At 52.6% G+C, this 16,253-nt stretch overlaps 1 protein-coding gene across 4 annotated transcripts in view; it reads right to left on the reverse strand.

Moving 5' to 3' along the window:
* Positions 1-393: 393 nt before the first annotated feature.
* Positions 394-16,253, reverse strand: part of MGLL (monoglyceride lipase) — a 134,235-nt gene continuing 118,375 nt past the window's right edge. For all 4 annotated transcript variants that reach the window (XM_030802170.1, XM_030802167.1, XM_030802168.1 and 1 more), the window contains 2 exons: positions 6,508-6,723; positions 394-3,658 (listed from right to left, as the gene is read on the reverse strand). In XM_030802170.1, coding sequence (XP_030658030.1) covers positions 3,533-3,658; positions 6,508-6,723 — 342 coding nt within the window. In that variant the 3' untranslated portion in view covers positions 394-3,532. The remainder of the gene's footprint in view (positions 3,659-6,507; positions 6,724-16,253) is intronic.

Raw genomic sequence — 16,253 nt, forward strand, 5'->3', positions numbered from 1 at the left:
GGAGGCTGGGTTCCCTATGCTGAGGAGGGAGGGCTGAGTCCGGACAGAGCCCAACTTGTGTGGGGATGGGTTTGGCATCTATATGGGGCCCTGGAGAAAGCACAAGCCACCTAAAGCTGGCACGGGGAGGGTGGCCTGGGCTCCGTCCTCCCCAGTGGCGGGGCAGGGTCTGCAAGTGGATGTGTGTGTTTAGAAATCTGCTCCAAGCATGGATGGGAGAAGATAAACTCCACACACGCTGATCGAAGCTGGGAAGCACTGCTGGAGTTGGTATCAGGTGACAGGCATGGCTCAGGCAGTGATCAGCCTGTCTGAAAAAGGGCCTGTTGTGCTCTCGGCAAGGAAGATTGCCATCCAGGGTCAGAGGCTGCTGTGACGGACAGACAGACGCCATTCCGAAAACATCAGATTTATTAGGATTAGCTGTAGTGTACACTGATTCCTTTAGCTCTAAACGGATACATATGTGCCCCGCAGACAGTATACACGCAGGGATGTGACTGAGCCACAGTGACATAGCAAACCCAACAGCTGGCTTGTGAAGCCATCGTGATCCCAACAAGGTCTATGTTAGCAACTGGTGAAAGAAGAAGAGAATGAGATGGGACCCAGGTGGGCCTGGGGGTGGGATCCTGTGGGTTTTCAGAGCACCCACCACTGCTCCCTCAGTGAGCCCAGCACCACATGGAAGTGGAGGGAAGCTGGGTCCCTGCTGGAAGAGAGGGAGGCTGACTCTCTACCCCTCGCCTCTGCAAGGAACTGAGGCCTGTAGGGTTGCGGCTGTCACCAGCTATAGGCGGCATCTTCTGTAAAAAGCTTTTCAGGCATGAAACCCATTTCTGTATGGACTGGGCTGTGTTGACGGTGGTGCTTGGGCCTTGAGTGCCAGGCCTCTCTGGGTCCCTTCCCTGGCCTTTGCCTTCCTCTCACCTTCTCAAGGCCAAGCTATGTGAGACCTGGCATCCCTTCCAAACCTCAATTCCTCCACGCCCCTGCGCTGGTGTGACTCCAGCGCTCAGAATGTCAGCACGGAGCCATCAATATCAAGAAGGAACTCAACTCAAGGCTTCACAGCTTTCCAAGGACAGGGACCGGCTCTGTCGTGGCTGCGCGTGAGATGTCAGGCACGCTTACGCACAGGGTCCTATGCTGGCTCCTGACCCAGGAGGGGGACATGGTGGGCGGATGTACCAGCCCTTCCGGATAACATGACAGTCCCAATTTCAGGAAAGTTTTTATTTTAAATATTGGTGATTCTTTAACCAGGAATGCAAATGCTACTGAAGTGCTGTGTGTGTCTCTGTGAGAGCCTTCATATAAATAAATTCATGCATCTAAAGAGTCCCTGGTCAGGCCGCATGCCGATATTCCATTTGGGGAATGGTGATGCCATCACATGCGTCTGGGGGAGGCGGCAGGGAGGCGTAGGGACTTTGTGTGACCTGCTCTATCACAGCTCCTGGGAGAATTACAGATCTGAGCCCAGGACATCTCTGGGCTTTTGGAAAGGGTTCCTACTTTTCCTGAGCTCCCATGGCTGCCCTGCTGCCGGGGCTGACTGAGCAGGCGGGGCTGGCTTTCTCTCTCAGTGCATATTTTACATTTTTCTCCTTCAAAGAGAAGCCAGGGAGACAACCTGGAGCTACAGAAGGTGCTCTGTGGGGACTTGGGCCGGGTCAGCAACCAAGCCCCCACCTGCCCCTTGTGGGGTGAGGGCTTGGCTCCTCCCCCAGGGCACAGAGTGATCTTCAGCAGAGTGGCCCGTTCCTGGCTCTCATGGTGTGGTCAGGGCTGCTGGAGGGAGGGTGGAAGGGCACACTCTCCAGGAACCAAGGTTAGTCTCCAGAACAGGGCCTGGAAGAGCAGTGGCAGTTCCCGCTGCTGGAGGAAGAAGGGCGGGAGCCCCCGACACCTAGACTTCATGTTGGGCGTCCTGGTGGGAAGTGGCCCCCTTTTCCGTGGCCCCAGAACCCCTAGATTGCACCTTCTGCAGGGCTTCAACGGTGGCAAAGCCCTGACCAGGGTCATATTTGCACTAAGGAGCCTCCTGAGGTAACAGCAAGTCCCATTTAGAAGGTGAAAGTATTCCCGAGGCAGGTGGTGAACCCCACTTATTGCTGGGACCAAGTGAGGCCTAGGGCAGGGCTGGGGTGGTTTTGGCACCTGAGAAGGGCAGGCTAGGCCCAGGGCCTCAGCTCCGAAAGATTGGCTGATGCCAGCCTTGGCCCTGGGTGAGGCCTGTCCCGGCCTGTCCTGCTGTGGCCTGGGGCAGGGCTGGGGGTGCCTCCGGTCCCTGCTCTGGGTCACCGAGTGCTCCATGTAGACCTGGGCAGGAAGGCCTGGCCTGTCACTGTGCTGGACCGCTCTTCTCCTGCCACCAGAGGTAGCTGTGCTGCTAGCACTGACACTCCCAGGGTAGCTCTGGGCCATAGGCAGGCCCAGGCCCAGGCCTAGGGATCATAGCCCCATAGGCTGCCACTGCTCCATGGTCCCTGGTGGGCAGGAAGGGCATTGGGCCTTGCCCATAGGAAAGGCCCAGCCAAGTCCCCTCTCGGGGGCTGCTGGCTTAGCTCCTGGAGCACAGGGCCCTCTGGCCCCACCACTGCCGGCCCAACCTGTCCAGTTCTGTACAGTAGCATCAAGCTCTGATTCCCTCACACTCCCCTTGCTCCCTCCCACCTATCCACCAAAATAGTCTCTGCTTTAAAATATACATTATATATTAGACATTTCATCTTCAATACGATTCTCTCGTAGCATCAGGTAAAATTAGTGACTCCAGAGGAAAGGCAGCCTTTGTGAGTACAGGCAGCACTCGGGGGCTAACCTGAGCCTCCCCCTGGCAGGAAGGGAAGGGCAGGGGACAGAGAAGAGCCTCAGTTTCCTGCTCAGTTCTCCTTCTGGGCTAAGCCTCACCCCCCTCTCCTCTGCAAAGCCTGGCCTCAGGCTAACAAGGAGCCCACAAAGTCATGGGTGGCTGCTCATTTTGAGGAAGGGCTGGGCATTTTCTGAGCCTCAGAGGGGCACGTGAGTCTGCCCCGGGGAGCTGGCCCCTATGGAGACAGCAACCACCTCATCACATGGCCAGAGGAAGGCCACCAAGTGAAGGCTGGTCAGAGAGGGTGCTGGGGCGTGAGCAAAGGGTGGGCAGGAGGGAGGTGCCTCCAGTTATTGCAGTCTGGTGTCCTGGGAACACCAAGAATTCCTGGAACCCTTGTGGGACCTGGGAGAGGCAGGGCAGAGGCTTGGCTTTGTTTTCAATGGACATTTTAGCACATTCTTTGTGGAAAATCACCTGGGACCTTTCTCTTTTTTTGCATAAAGTGTCTACCCATTAAGGCAGGTCCAGTGTCTGATAGCCTAATGTATAACGAAAATGTCTTTTTGTTATTTTTTAGAAAATTGTGCTAGGGATTTCTCCAATTTCTGATTTTTTTTTTTTTTTTTTTTTGCAAGCCATATCTGAGAAGCCATCTCTGCCCTTCCCCTGCCTGCGTCCCCCAGACCATGAGCCGGGCACCGGCCAGTACATTCAGGGTGGGGACGCAGTTCCTGCAGTGGCTGTCCTTTGAGAGACCCACATGTTTATTTCATGGAAGACGGAGTTGGTGACTTCAGGAAGCTCCTTGTGGAGAACATGGTAGGCACCTTCATAAATCTGCAATGAGGAGAGACATGGAATCAGAGCTGCACCATCAGAGGCAGGTGCAGGGAGCGGAGACCGCGGGCAGTGGGCAGGGGTCTGCAGCATTCTCCGGACCCTCTCCCTATGCCAGAGGACCTGGCCCTGACCTCCCATTATTAGGAGGCCAACACCTTTCTATCAGATGATGGTTCAAATGTGTTACAGTGTCCCAACGTGTTCTCGAACTTCCTTTCTCAAATGCAAACCTTCCCTCACTCCACATCTCTCCCCATCCCTGGACCCGTTTCTGTGTCTCTGAGTCAGGCAACCTTCTCAAAAGAGGGGGTTCCACTCCCAGCCTCACATCCTGACCTCCACGGGGTCCTCAGGTCATCCCAAGCCGACTTCCACTCCCGCCAACCCACGGTGGCTATCCTGGCGAGGTCTCCAGGGACCTCCATTGCCGTGGTAGGAGACACCGTGCTGGTCATTCATAAGCTGCTCACTCTCACCTTCTAGAAACACTTTCCTCTTGTGGTTGGTTCCATGGCTTTAACTTCTGATTTTCTTTCGACCTCGCTGGCAGCTCCTTCTCAGTCCAGGCTCACCCCACCCACTGGCCTCTGCAGGTGGCTGGACTACGGGCTTGGCTGTGCTCTCCTTCACTCTCCCTGGTCACCTTGTCCAGTCCAGTGGTTTTAAAATCCATCCTGGGCTGATGACTCTGGAATTTACATCTCCAGCCAGACTTCCCTTCTGCCTCTAGACTGCCGACCTGCCATATCCATCCGAACTCCTGGCAGGGACCTCCAGGCTTCAGTGCGAAGCTAACGGGCATCTCCAGGTGGACTCCGGTCATCGCTCATGTCAGTCTCTCTGCCTGGCGTTTCTGGTCTCATTACAGCCTCCTCATTACTGCAAGCCTGAACCCAGGGTTCGTCCTTCATGAGAGTGATCTCACTCTCTGCCACCCTGCTTGGCTTGCCCTGCCTTGGTTGTCACTGTCTCCTACCTCCTCCTTACCCCAGCTCCTGTCTTCCCAAGGCCACTGGGGGGATGCTTTTAAAATGAAAATCAGAGCACGTCACTCCTTGGCTTGAAATGCTCGGGTGGCTTCTCATCTAACCAAGAGAAGAAGTTTAGACTTCCCAGGTGGTGGGGCTCCCCTGCCCCCTGCCACCAGCCTCCCTGACTGGTGCATCCTCACTGGCTGCTCTTCTTATGGCTGCGTGCCTATGCCAGCCTCAGGTCCTCAATCTCTCTCTTGCCTCAGTCTGGAAGGTTCTTCCACTGGCTCTTCTCACCAACAGACTGCAGGCCTGGCTGTCCCATCTAAAGTGCTGCTTTTCCCCTGTCCCCCTCTATGCCTACACTACACTCTGCTGAGTTTCCTTAGGGGCACCGACTCCTCTCCATCATCATCCGTTTCATTTATTTGCTCATCCCACCAGGATACAGGTTCCAGGGGGACAGGGCAGAGCCTTTGCCTGTCTTGTTCTCTGGGCCTGACAGAAACTTAGGGCCCCATAAATACTTGAATTAAAGAAGCAATGAATGGATAGCTGGGTAAATGAATGAATAAACAATCTTAGTGGACTCCTTTAGCAGGGACTTGCAAGGGTTCACATTAGTGTAAGGGCGGTCTGAGTGATGCTTTCACGGATGAATGCAGTGTTCCACTGTGGCTTTTAAAAAATATATTTTGCTGGGCAAGGTGGCTCACGCCTGCAATCCCAGCACTTTGGGAGGCCAAGGCAGGTGGATCACCTGAGGTCAGGAGTTCAAGACCAGTCTGACCAACATGGTGAAACCCCATCTCTACTAAACATATAAAAATTAGCCGGGCGTGGTGGCAGGCACCTGTAATCCCAGCTACTTGGGAGGCAGAGGCAGGAGAATCACTTGAACCCAGGAGGCAGAGATTGCAGTGAGCCGAGATCTCGCCATTGCACTCCAGCCTGGACAACAAGAGCAAAACTCCATCTTGGGAAAAAAATATATATATATATGTGCGTATATATATATATATATATATATTTTTTTAAAGCTGGGCACAGTGGCTCATGCCTGTAATTCCAGCACTTTGGGAGGCTGAGGCGGGAGGATCACCTGAGGTCAGGAGTGAGACCAGCCTGGTCAACATGGTGAAACCCCGTCTCTACTAAAAATACAAAAATTAGCCGGGCATGATGGCAGGCACCTGTAATCCCAGCTATTCAGGGGGCTGAGGCAGCAGAATCACTTGAACCTGGGAGGCAGAGGTTGCAGTGAGCCGAGATGGCACTGCTGCACTCCAGCCTGGGTGACAGAGGGATACTCTGTCTGAAAATATATATATATAGTCTTGCTGTCTAATATTCCACATAACCAAGCCACAGGGCCTGTCCTCAGGGCCCCTGTCTGCAGAGCTAGCTCTGGCAGGTCACTTCATGGATCAGGCTCTGCCAAGTCCTGCCAGCACCTGTGTGCCCTGAGCCCTCTGGTGGCCATGGCTCCTGGGCTACTGCAGCCACCACTGGTGCAGAGGGAGGCTTGGGCATCATACATGTCCTTGGAGCTTGGACATGTCTCTCTCTCAGGAGATTTTATTTGCTCAGTGCCCAGTTGCAGATTCTTTTCTTGCCTATAACATCTTTTGATTGTTCTTTTTCCCTTTGAGGCTCATTCATGCAAAACAATCAGCAAATGACTCATGTGTTCTCTTGAAATTCATAGGCTCCTGGGATTCCTTTTATTTATTTATTTCTCGGTCAAGCAGGCTGGTCCCTATCCTGAGACCTGGGAGGTGGCTCTCGAGGGTCTGGGCAGATGTGCCCCAAGGGGTGCTGCCTTCCTGTCACCCCTCCACCTTGGGGGGAAGTGGGCAAGTGGCAGCCACTCACCTTGAGAGTCTTGTCCTGGCTCTTGGCTAACTCCATGAGCAGGTAGGCCCCTTTGCTGTCACACAGGCGATCGGCAGAGCCCTGGAGCAGCAGGAAGGGCACAGTCAGCTTGGGGAGGGCGCGCTCCACCCGCGAGACAGCATTCAGCAGCTGGATGCCAAAGCAAACCTTTAGCCCTGCCCGGCAGATCAGGGGGTCTGAGTTATAAATGTCGACCTGGAGGAAGAAGGAGAGGGTTCCATCAGCATGGGCAGGGCTCACTTCTATAAGCCAGACCTATTTCCTGGTAGCTTTTCCTTCTGCTCTGGCCTGAAGGGTTGATTCCATTCAGGTCAGCTGGGCTTGGGCATGGCTCTGAAGGCCAGCCGTGTTCATCCACAAACCTCATCTGCACCACTGGCAGTGCCTCTCCTTTCAGGCTTGAGGGTTTCACATACACACGGGTGCCTGTAGAAAGTGTCAAGTATTGGCCGGGTGTGGTGGTTCACGCCTGTAATCCCAGCACTTTGGGAAGCTGAGGTGGGCGGATCACCTGAGGTCAGGAGTTCAAGACCAGCCTGACCAACATGGTGAAACCATGTCTCTATGGGGTTTTTTGTATTTTTGTAAAAATGCAAAAACTAGCTGGGCGTGGTGGTGGGTGCCTGTAATCCCAGCTACTTGGGAGGCTGAGGTGGGAGAATCCCTTGAACCTGAGAGGCGGACTTTGAAGTGAGCCAAGATGGCGCCACTGCACTCTAGCCTAGGCGACAGAGCAAGACTCCTTCTAAAAAAAAAAAAAACAAAGAAAATTTCAAGTATTAATTTGTATTTTAAAAAATATAAGCAGCAGCATATTGTTCACATCAATTATTTTATTAAAAAGTAGCTCTGCAGCAGTTTTAGCATTTGATTTTTGTTCTCTGTCTCCGCTGAAGTGGATGAGCGGCAAACAGTAACTGCAGGAACAGTTTACTGCGGTCTGTGCTGGAAAGTGAGGGCCCATGCTAGGAGCCCCTGGAGGGGCTTCGGCCAGGCACTGACGATCGGCTTTGAGGTGAGGGACGCCCAAGGGTGGGTCTGGCTGCGGTGGGCTTGGCCTCCGTGTCCCCCAGGGCTACACAGGGTGGTCAGACGCCCTGACAGGGAGGCCTGGGCCCTGGCTGTGCCCAAGGCCATCTCTGCCCCTCTACGGGGTGTGGGTCCTCTCTCCTCAACCACCAGCCTGTGGATCTTGCCTTTCAAGGGGCTGCTCTCTCCCCTGTCCTTGCTCACCCTGGCCTGTCTGGATTTCTGGCTTCACTCTTCCTGCCTCTGTAAAGACAGCTCAGGCTCCACTGCCCCGATCTCTAGCATCTGCCCCACAGGATCAGGGGAGAAGTTTCTAGGAATCTCTCAGGCCCATAGGGGGCAGGAGTGAGCCCCTGATGCTCCTTTTTTTTTTTTTTTTTTTTTTTTTTTTTTTTTTTGAGACGCAGTCTTGCTCTGTCACCCAGGCTGGAGTGCAGTGATACGATCTTGGCTCACTGCAGCCTCTGCCTCCAGGGTTCAAGTGATTCTGCTACCTCAGCTTCCCAGGTAGCTGGGGTTATAGGCGCTGGCCACCACACCCAGCTAATTTTTGTGTTTTTAGTCGAGATGGGGTTTTGCCATGTTGGCCAGGCTGGTCTCAAACTCCTGACCTCAGGTGATCCACCCGCCTCGGCCTCCCAAAGTGCTGGGATTATAGGCGTGAGCCACCGCGCCCGGCCCCATGATGCTTCTTCACTCATGTTTGTCATCCTTGCCAGTGGGTTCTTGGTGGGTTGGGGAGCAACCACGTGGTGAGGACTGGGTGAGGGTCAGAGAGCATGTGGGGATGAGGAAGGAACATGCTGCCAGCTGCTCCCCGTGCAACCAGGGTGCCCACTGTGCTAGGACTCAGCATGTCCAAGAACTGGGCTACACCCCTTTTGTTGTCACCCCTACAAGGCCTCGGCCAGAATTCTGGACCACATCAAGTGGAAGAGGCTGTCCTGCAGTCACCCCTGCCATCCCTGGATTCCTTCCCATGCTGGGGACTGAGCACCAAAAACCAGACCATTTGTGTAAAGCCACACGAGACAGATTAGCCACTTCCTGCAGCTGAGCTGGCATGAGTCCTGCTGGGCCAGGCCATCTGCTTGGAGCCTGAGAGGACACGGGACTGGCAGAGCAGTTCATGGGGGCCCATGGCCAGGCCCAACCACAGGGGGTGCTTCCCCAGGGTCAGCCAGGAGCCCTGAGGGAAGGAGGGCTGTAGGGCCCGCAAAAGAGCCTGGGGCTTGGGGTCAGTGGAGTCCCCAACAACAGCGCCATCTACCAGCTTGTGCCAGGCTGCAACATGCAGGGTCTCATTGAGTAATAAAAGTAATAATAGCTACATTTGAGCTCTGGCTGTCTGCCTGGCACTAAGTGTTTTTGCATGCAGTAACTCTCTGGGCCCCCGTAACTCCCCTGTATGAGGAATTGCTCTCATTCTCTCCATTACACAGAGGAGGAAACTAAGGCACAGAGAGGCTTGTCAACCTGCCTGCTGTTAGTTGCCCCAATTCTTGTTATCCCCTACAGAACCTTGATGTTTCCTTGGGTATAGAACTGCTCAGAAGAGACTACATTTCCCAGTCTCCCTTGCAGCTAGGTGTGGTCACATGGCTAAGTTCTGGCCAATAGGAAGTAGGCAGGGGCTGTGTGCACACTCTGGGTCGAGGGCTTATTTTCTCCTTGCCCCATAGAAAGAGTCAGGGCCATGTGGACAAGGTTCGCCCCTGGAAGCTAGAGCAACAAGATGGGTGTCCTGATGCCAAGAAGTCACCCCCTCTCTTGGTTAAGCTGCTGTTGTTGGGGGTATGGGTTCCAGCAGGCTGGCCGTGCCCTGGGCTGGGCCACCACCCCACCCCATGCTGTCTCCAGGGCTCCTATGGGACCTGTGGGGTGGGGGCCACACCCTCGCCTCTGTTGCCAGCGATGTCTTACAACCACCTTCTTCCTGCAGCAGGCCTGCTGCTTTGCCCCGCTGACCCCAAGTGTCCTGGGCACAGCAGGCGCTCGGGGACTCTGCTTCTGAGTTTAATTGCACTGATAGCCCAAGCGGCTTCCTGCTCTTGGCTTCATTTTCCATGTCTTGATCACGTAGGCCCTGTTTACACAATGGCCTATTCTGGGCCTGGGGCCCAGCTACCAGATGTGTCGGGGAAAGAGCAGGCCCCTGATGTGAACCACAGCCTGGACTGCAGGTGAGGGGCAGAGGGAAACTAGGACCAGGAGGTGGGGGAGGGCTGTACCACATGGGAAGATTGAGGCAGAGAGGGGCCAAACCCTCCCCTCAAGTGGCAGTTCTGGCCCAATCACAATGGCCTTGATTTTTTGATAGCTTAAGATCTCAATCCACCAAAAGTCCTAGGAATGTGGCTTGTGGCTCCCAGGAAGGAGATAGCCAGGCCCCTTCCTCCCAAACCAGGCCCAAGCCCAGAACGTGAGCCCATTCATTCAATAGGGACCAAAGAGTCAGTCCCCAAATATTCCACACTGCATGATTCCACCGATGTAACGTTCTTCACGTGACAAAACTAGAGAAACAGAGACCAGACTCACGGCTCTCAGGGCTGAGGAGGGTGTGGGGCGAGTGGGGAGGGGATGCGGCTGCAAAAGGGCAACATGAGGGGTCCTTGTGGGGATGGAGCCATCTGTGACTTGACTGTGTCAAGGTCAGTATCCTGGTTGTGATATTGTCCTATCGTTTTGCAAAATGTCACTGCTGGGGGAAACTGGGTAATGGGCACATGGAATCGCTCTGTATTATTTCTTACAGCTGCTTGTGAGTTACAGTGATCTTAAATGAAAAGTTTAACTAAAAACAAATAACAAAGGCCCAGGCTTTGGCACAATCTCTCGCACCCCCACCTTCCTGTTTGGCTCACCATGGCTCCCACCAGCTGAGACCAGGGTCTGCTGGGGACATGGCAGCTGGAAGCAGGAGCCCAAGCTGGGGACCCAGGTCCAAGTGACCACCCCCACCGTGGCTCTAGATAACTGATTTCCTGGGGAGCCCCCACTGGCTGAGAGCTGAAGTCTTTTTTTTTCCCCGAGGTGGGGGTTGGGAGTATGGTAAGGCTCTACTCCTTCCTGGGCCTCAGTTTCCCCATCAGGGGACCCCAAAGGCCCTTCTTGGGTTTTAAGTTTCACAAGCTGGCCTCCTGTTGAGCTTGACAGCCAGGAATACACCAGCTGGGGCTTCTGAATTTCCAGCACCGTCTCTCTGTGGGAAGAAACTTTGCACTAAAGCGCAGTAAATACAGCTGCAATCCTCAGCTGGGAGTTTTCTTACACTTACGGTTGAGCAAAATCTAGACATAACCCCTGCAGTCAAATCTCTTGACCCATTTTTTTTTTAAACCGTTCCATGATGAAATGCAATATCAGAGTTTAATTAGAATACTATGAAAAATAACTAATGCGTGGAGCCCTTGACTCTTTACTAGGTGCTGTGGTAAGTGCTTCACTCGTACTTGCTCATTTAATCTTCACAGGAACCCTGTGATGTAGGAACTATTATTATTACCTTTTTACATATGAGGAGACAAGCTCAGAGAGGTTAGATGACTCACCCAAGTTTACACAGCAAGAGGCAGGGCCAAGGTAAGAACCTAGGCACTCTGCCACTGCCATCAGCATTCTTAGCCACTTACCATGCTCTGCTGCCTGTCTCGAGAGGAGAAGGTGAAGGTCAGTGCTGGGGCATAGACAGCCAGGAGCTATGCAGGTGGCAGGGGCACTAGTGCTCTCAGAAAAGGCAGGAATGGTCCCTGATGAGGACCATAAGCAGATGGGCCTGACAGATGGTGAAATGATCTGCTGGGGCCCAGGGGTTACCACCCTTCACAGCCAGCCAGAGGGGATAGGGGAGCCCTTTTGGGCACAGACAGGCATGTGCCCTCCTGGATACACCCCTAATCACAGAGAAATACAACCCAGCAGGCTTCATCCCTGTAGATCTGTCCACAGCTGGCTCTTCCTGCTCCTCCTTCCCTGCAGTCTCCTCCCTTTTCCTACGGAAGCCTCACCCTTCCACCTGGGCTTTAGAGCCCATCCTGGAATTCCCACCTTCTTCCTCCATTGTTTAGATCTCTCTTAATCCATCCATTTCCAATACAGGGAACTTGGATAGCCTTCTCTGGCATAATAGAGAAAGAGTGCATGACAACTCTACCTGAGTGATCTCTGTGAAATTTAGAAACCTGCAGGAACCCTAACAGGAACTGGCAGGTCTTTGCAGAGACGATGTCCTCATTTCCCACCTTTGTCTTGAATGGCCGGAGACATAATTTGTGGTGGAAAGAGCTGGATGAGAGAATCCTCTTGTGATGGCTTCTGTCTCCCATCACAAACAGCTTTTCAGCCCCTTGCTCTTAGCTTAATTAACATTGTCTACTCTGCTTTCAGGCTTCAGCTCAGCCTTCCCAGACCCCCGCAGACTCGGCTGCCCCAAAGCCCTTCTCCCATGCCTCACTTGGCCTGGTCTGCAATCAGCACATCTCTTCCCACATGTCTGCCCCATGAGGGTCAGGGCTCTATCTGTCCTGCCCTCTGCATGGCCTGCACGGTGGCTGGCACAGGGGAAGCCTTTGGTAAACTCTGGTGCAATGGATGAATAAGCAAACCATTCCCTAATCCAGCCCAAGGAATAGCACCTTTGGGTACTGAGAGGCCAGCACAGACCTCACGGCAGCTGGGAACCGCTGGCCACCTGCTGGCCAAGACAGTGTCCACAATGGGAATGAGACTTAGGACCCTCGAAAGGGGAGGTCCTTGTCATTTCATTCAGCGAACGGCCTTTCTGCATGCACATGTGGAAAGCCCCGATAGCTTGCTTTTGGAGCCGCTTGGCATTGCTTTCCTTCAGTGCATCGTGCTGAACCCCAGGCCCGTGGAATATCCTAAACGCAAATAAGCATGTACCGTAGGCTGCGTGCGGTGGTGCATGCCTGTAATCCCAGCACTTTGGGAGGCCAAGGTGGGCAGATCACTTGAGCCCAGGAATTCAAAACCAGCCTGGGCAACATGGTAAAACCCCTTCTCTACAAAAAATACAAAAATTAGCCTGGTATAGTGGTGCACACCTGTAGTCCCAGCTACTGGGGAGGCTGAGGTGGGAGGATTGCTTGCACCCAAAAGGTGGAGGCTGCAGTGAGCTGAGATCACACCACTGCACTCCAGCCTGGGCAAGAGAGCGAGACCCTGCCTCCAAAAAGAAACAAAACAAAACAACAACAGCAACAACAAAAAAAAACAATGTCAATGTCCTGTGGAAGTTGGCCTGAATTTGGAACATGCTGAAGGCTGGAAACAGCTGTGCTTGGCGTGGCCATGGCGTGCTTCCTCTCCCACACCTTCCTTCCCAAGCCTGTAGCACCCTGGCCACTGCTGTCAGCCCCCAGAGGGCTCACGGCATTGGCTCCCTGTCACGCAGAGGTAGGTCCCATTTCAGACTCACAGATCTGTACCTGTCTCCCTCTGTGAGGAACCCTGTGGTGCTTCCCATGGGGGCTGCAAGGCAAAGTCCTAACTTCTTGGTATGGCCTGGGACACCTCCATCCCTGCCCTCCCTTAACACTCCCCACTCCCCTTGACCCCAGGGCCCTTGCACAGCATGTCCCCTCAGACCCCTTCCTTGGCTGCCTATGGAGTTTCTCCCTCCCTATCAACCCTCGGCTCAGCTGCCCTTCCTGCAGGCAGCCTTCCCTGGTCCCGTGTGTGTCATCCCTGGACCCCTTTCGTCATGTGCTTGTCATCTGCACTACAGACTGGCCCCGACATCTCCGTTTCCACCATCCCCTTCCATGGCTTTTCTCTTATCTGCCAGCAACCCTGTTCCCTCTCTTCAAGGCCCAGGTTAAGCATTTCCTCCTGTGGACAGGTGCCCAGACCCCCTCGCCGACATCCATGCTTCTCTCCCCGGGCTCCTGTATCTTTGCCAGCACCTCCTTCAGTGGGCCTCTCTCAGAGCTGTGATAGCAACAGCTCTTACCTGCTAGGATCCATACCGTGCTAGGTGGCTGTGCAGTCATCTGGAGGGATCTGAGGAAGGGCAAGACTGAGTGTGGCTTCCAAGGTCACACTGAGGAGATGGAGCGGGGTCCAGACTCAGGTCCTTTTGGAAGCCTGTACTCTTCCCACTGAGCCCACCGCCTCTTTCCCCTCTGGACCACTGCAGTTGATGGGCCTGGCCGGCAGGGACAACAGGGCAACTCATGGGGTGTCACAGCCTCCAGCTCTAGCCTGGCTGGAGTGGGAGCCCTGAGAAAGTTTGTTGGTGCAGGGTGACAGAGGGGAAATAGGCCCTGCCTGACTCAGCAGAAAGCTTCCCCGGCTCAATAGACCCAAGCAAGCCATGCCTACCAGGAGGCCTGAGTCCCCACAATGACCTTACCCTGCCTTGGGCCAGCCCCAGCTGGCACCCAGCCTCGGTGGCTGAAATTCCTGAACCAGATCAGGGCCATTTGGAAAGAAGATGTTGCTCCACATTCTCCTCTCCTGGAAGCTGCAGTGCCATTTTGGACAGAAAGAGGATAATCAAGGATGAGCCTACATTTCTGAGTTGCCACTTAATCAAGGGTGTGCAAATTAATGAGCATTTTTTCCTCCAAATTACTTTTTAGTATGAAGGTTTGAACTCCTGGACATCCTGGCATCTGTTTGTTTGTTTGTTTGTTTTTGAGATAGAGTCTCACTCTTGTCGCCCAGGCTGGAGTGCAGTGGTGCGATCTCAGCTCACTGCAACCTCTGCCTCCCAGGTTCAAATGATTCTCCTGCCTCAGCCTCCCGAGTAGGTGGGATTACAGGCACACACCACCATGCCCTGCTAATTTTTGTATTCTCAGTAGAGACAGGGTTTCACCATGTTGGCCAGGCTGGTCTTGAACTCTTGACCTCAGGTGATCTGCCCACCTCGGCCTCCCAAATTGCTGGGATTACAGGCATGAGCCACCGCATCCTGTCCTAGCATCCGCTTTTAAGAGCAGTGAGCTAGGAATGGCTCTGCAGGTCGCAGCCCTGGCAAATGGGGAAAGCTGTTTGCATAGCCCCGCCCCAACACTGTCTCCTCCCCCAGGATTCCTTCTGCAGAGCTTCGGAGTCTTCACAACCAGCAGTGATGCAAAAAGTCAACCTCTTTTTGTCCTTTGGAGTGGAGGGCCCTGGAATGTGGCTGTGAACACAGAAGTGCTCCTAGGTGACCACCAAGGGAAAGGAAAAAGCAGCCACCACATTCTCCGCCTTCTCACAGGCACAGGGATTTGAGGAATAATAAGAGAAACAAGAAAGAATTCCCGGGTCTTGCAGGACCACTTTCATAACTGCTGATCACAGAACAGCAAAATCATGCAGTCTCAAGTCTTAAATGGTGACAACTGTGGAAACTGCAGCATGGACTAGATCGAGGACAACAAGGGGGAATGACTGTTACTTTTCCTAAATGTGATAATGGCATGGGGTCCTGTGTGAAAGCCTCTGTTTTGAGTCCTTCCTCTTGGGCAACCCAGGCGGAAGTATTCAGGTGCATTCACGATCACGGTGTCTGCAGTTTACTTTCACATGGTTCAGCCAAAACAAGGTATCCACTTCATGACATTGGATTAGGCAACGACTTCTTGGATATGACACCAAAAGCACAGGCAACAAAAGAAAAACAGATAAACTGGACTATATCAGAAAGAAAAAAACCCTTATGCCTCAGAGGACATTATCAGCAGAGGGAAAAGGCAGCCCACAGAATAGGAGAAAATACTTGCGAATTATATTTGTATATGTGGTTAATATCGAGATAAGGGGTTAATATCCGGAACATATACAGAACTCCCGCAACTTAACAACAAATAACAAACAACCCAATTAGGAAATGAGCAAAGCAAACAATGGGCCAGACAATCCTAAGCAAAAAGAACAAAGCTGGAGGAATCATGCCACCCAACTTCAAACTACATTCCAAGATTACAGTAACCAAAACAGCATGGCACTGGTAGAAAAACAGACACATAACCAATGGAACAGAATGGAGATCTCAGAAATAAGACTGCATATCTACAACCATCTGATCTTTAACAAACCTGATGAAAACAAGCAATGGGGGAAGGACTCCCTATTTAATAAATGGTGCTGGGAAAACTGGCTAGCCATATGCAGAAAATTTAAACTGGACCCCTTCCTTACACCATATACAAAAATTAACTCAAGATGGATTAAAGACTTAAATGTAAAACCCAAAACTATAAAATCCCTAAAAGAAAATCTAGGCAATACCATTCAGGACTTAGGCACGGGCAAAGATTTCATGATGAAAATGTCAAAGCCAATTGCAACAAAAACAAAAATTGACAAATGGTATCTAATTAAACTAAAGAGCTTCTGCATAGAAAGGGCTTCTGCACAGCAAAAGAAACTATCATCAGAGTGAACAGACAACCTACAGAATGGGAGAAAATTTTTGCAACCTATCCACCTGACAAAGGTCTAATATCCAGAATCTACAAGGAATTTAAACAAATTTGCAAGAAAAAAACAACCCCATCAATAATGGGCAAAGGATATGAATAGACATTTTTCAAAAGAAGACATTTATGTGGCCAAGAAACACATGAAAAAAAGTTCAACATCACCGATCATCAGAGAAATGCAAATCAAAACCACAATGAGATACCATCTCATGCCAGTCAGAATGGCGATTATTTAAAAGTCAAGAAACAACAGTTGCT

Source organism: Nomascus leucogenys, chromosome 21 (genome assembly GCF_006542625.1).
Source record: "Nomascus leucogenys isolate Asia chromosome 21, Asia_NLE_v1, whole genome shotgun sequence".
In the NCBI taxonomy this organism is placed as follows: domain Eukaryota; kingdom Metazoa; phylum Chordata; class Mammalia; order Primates; family Hylobatidae; genus Nomascus; species Nomascus leucogenys.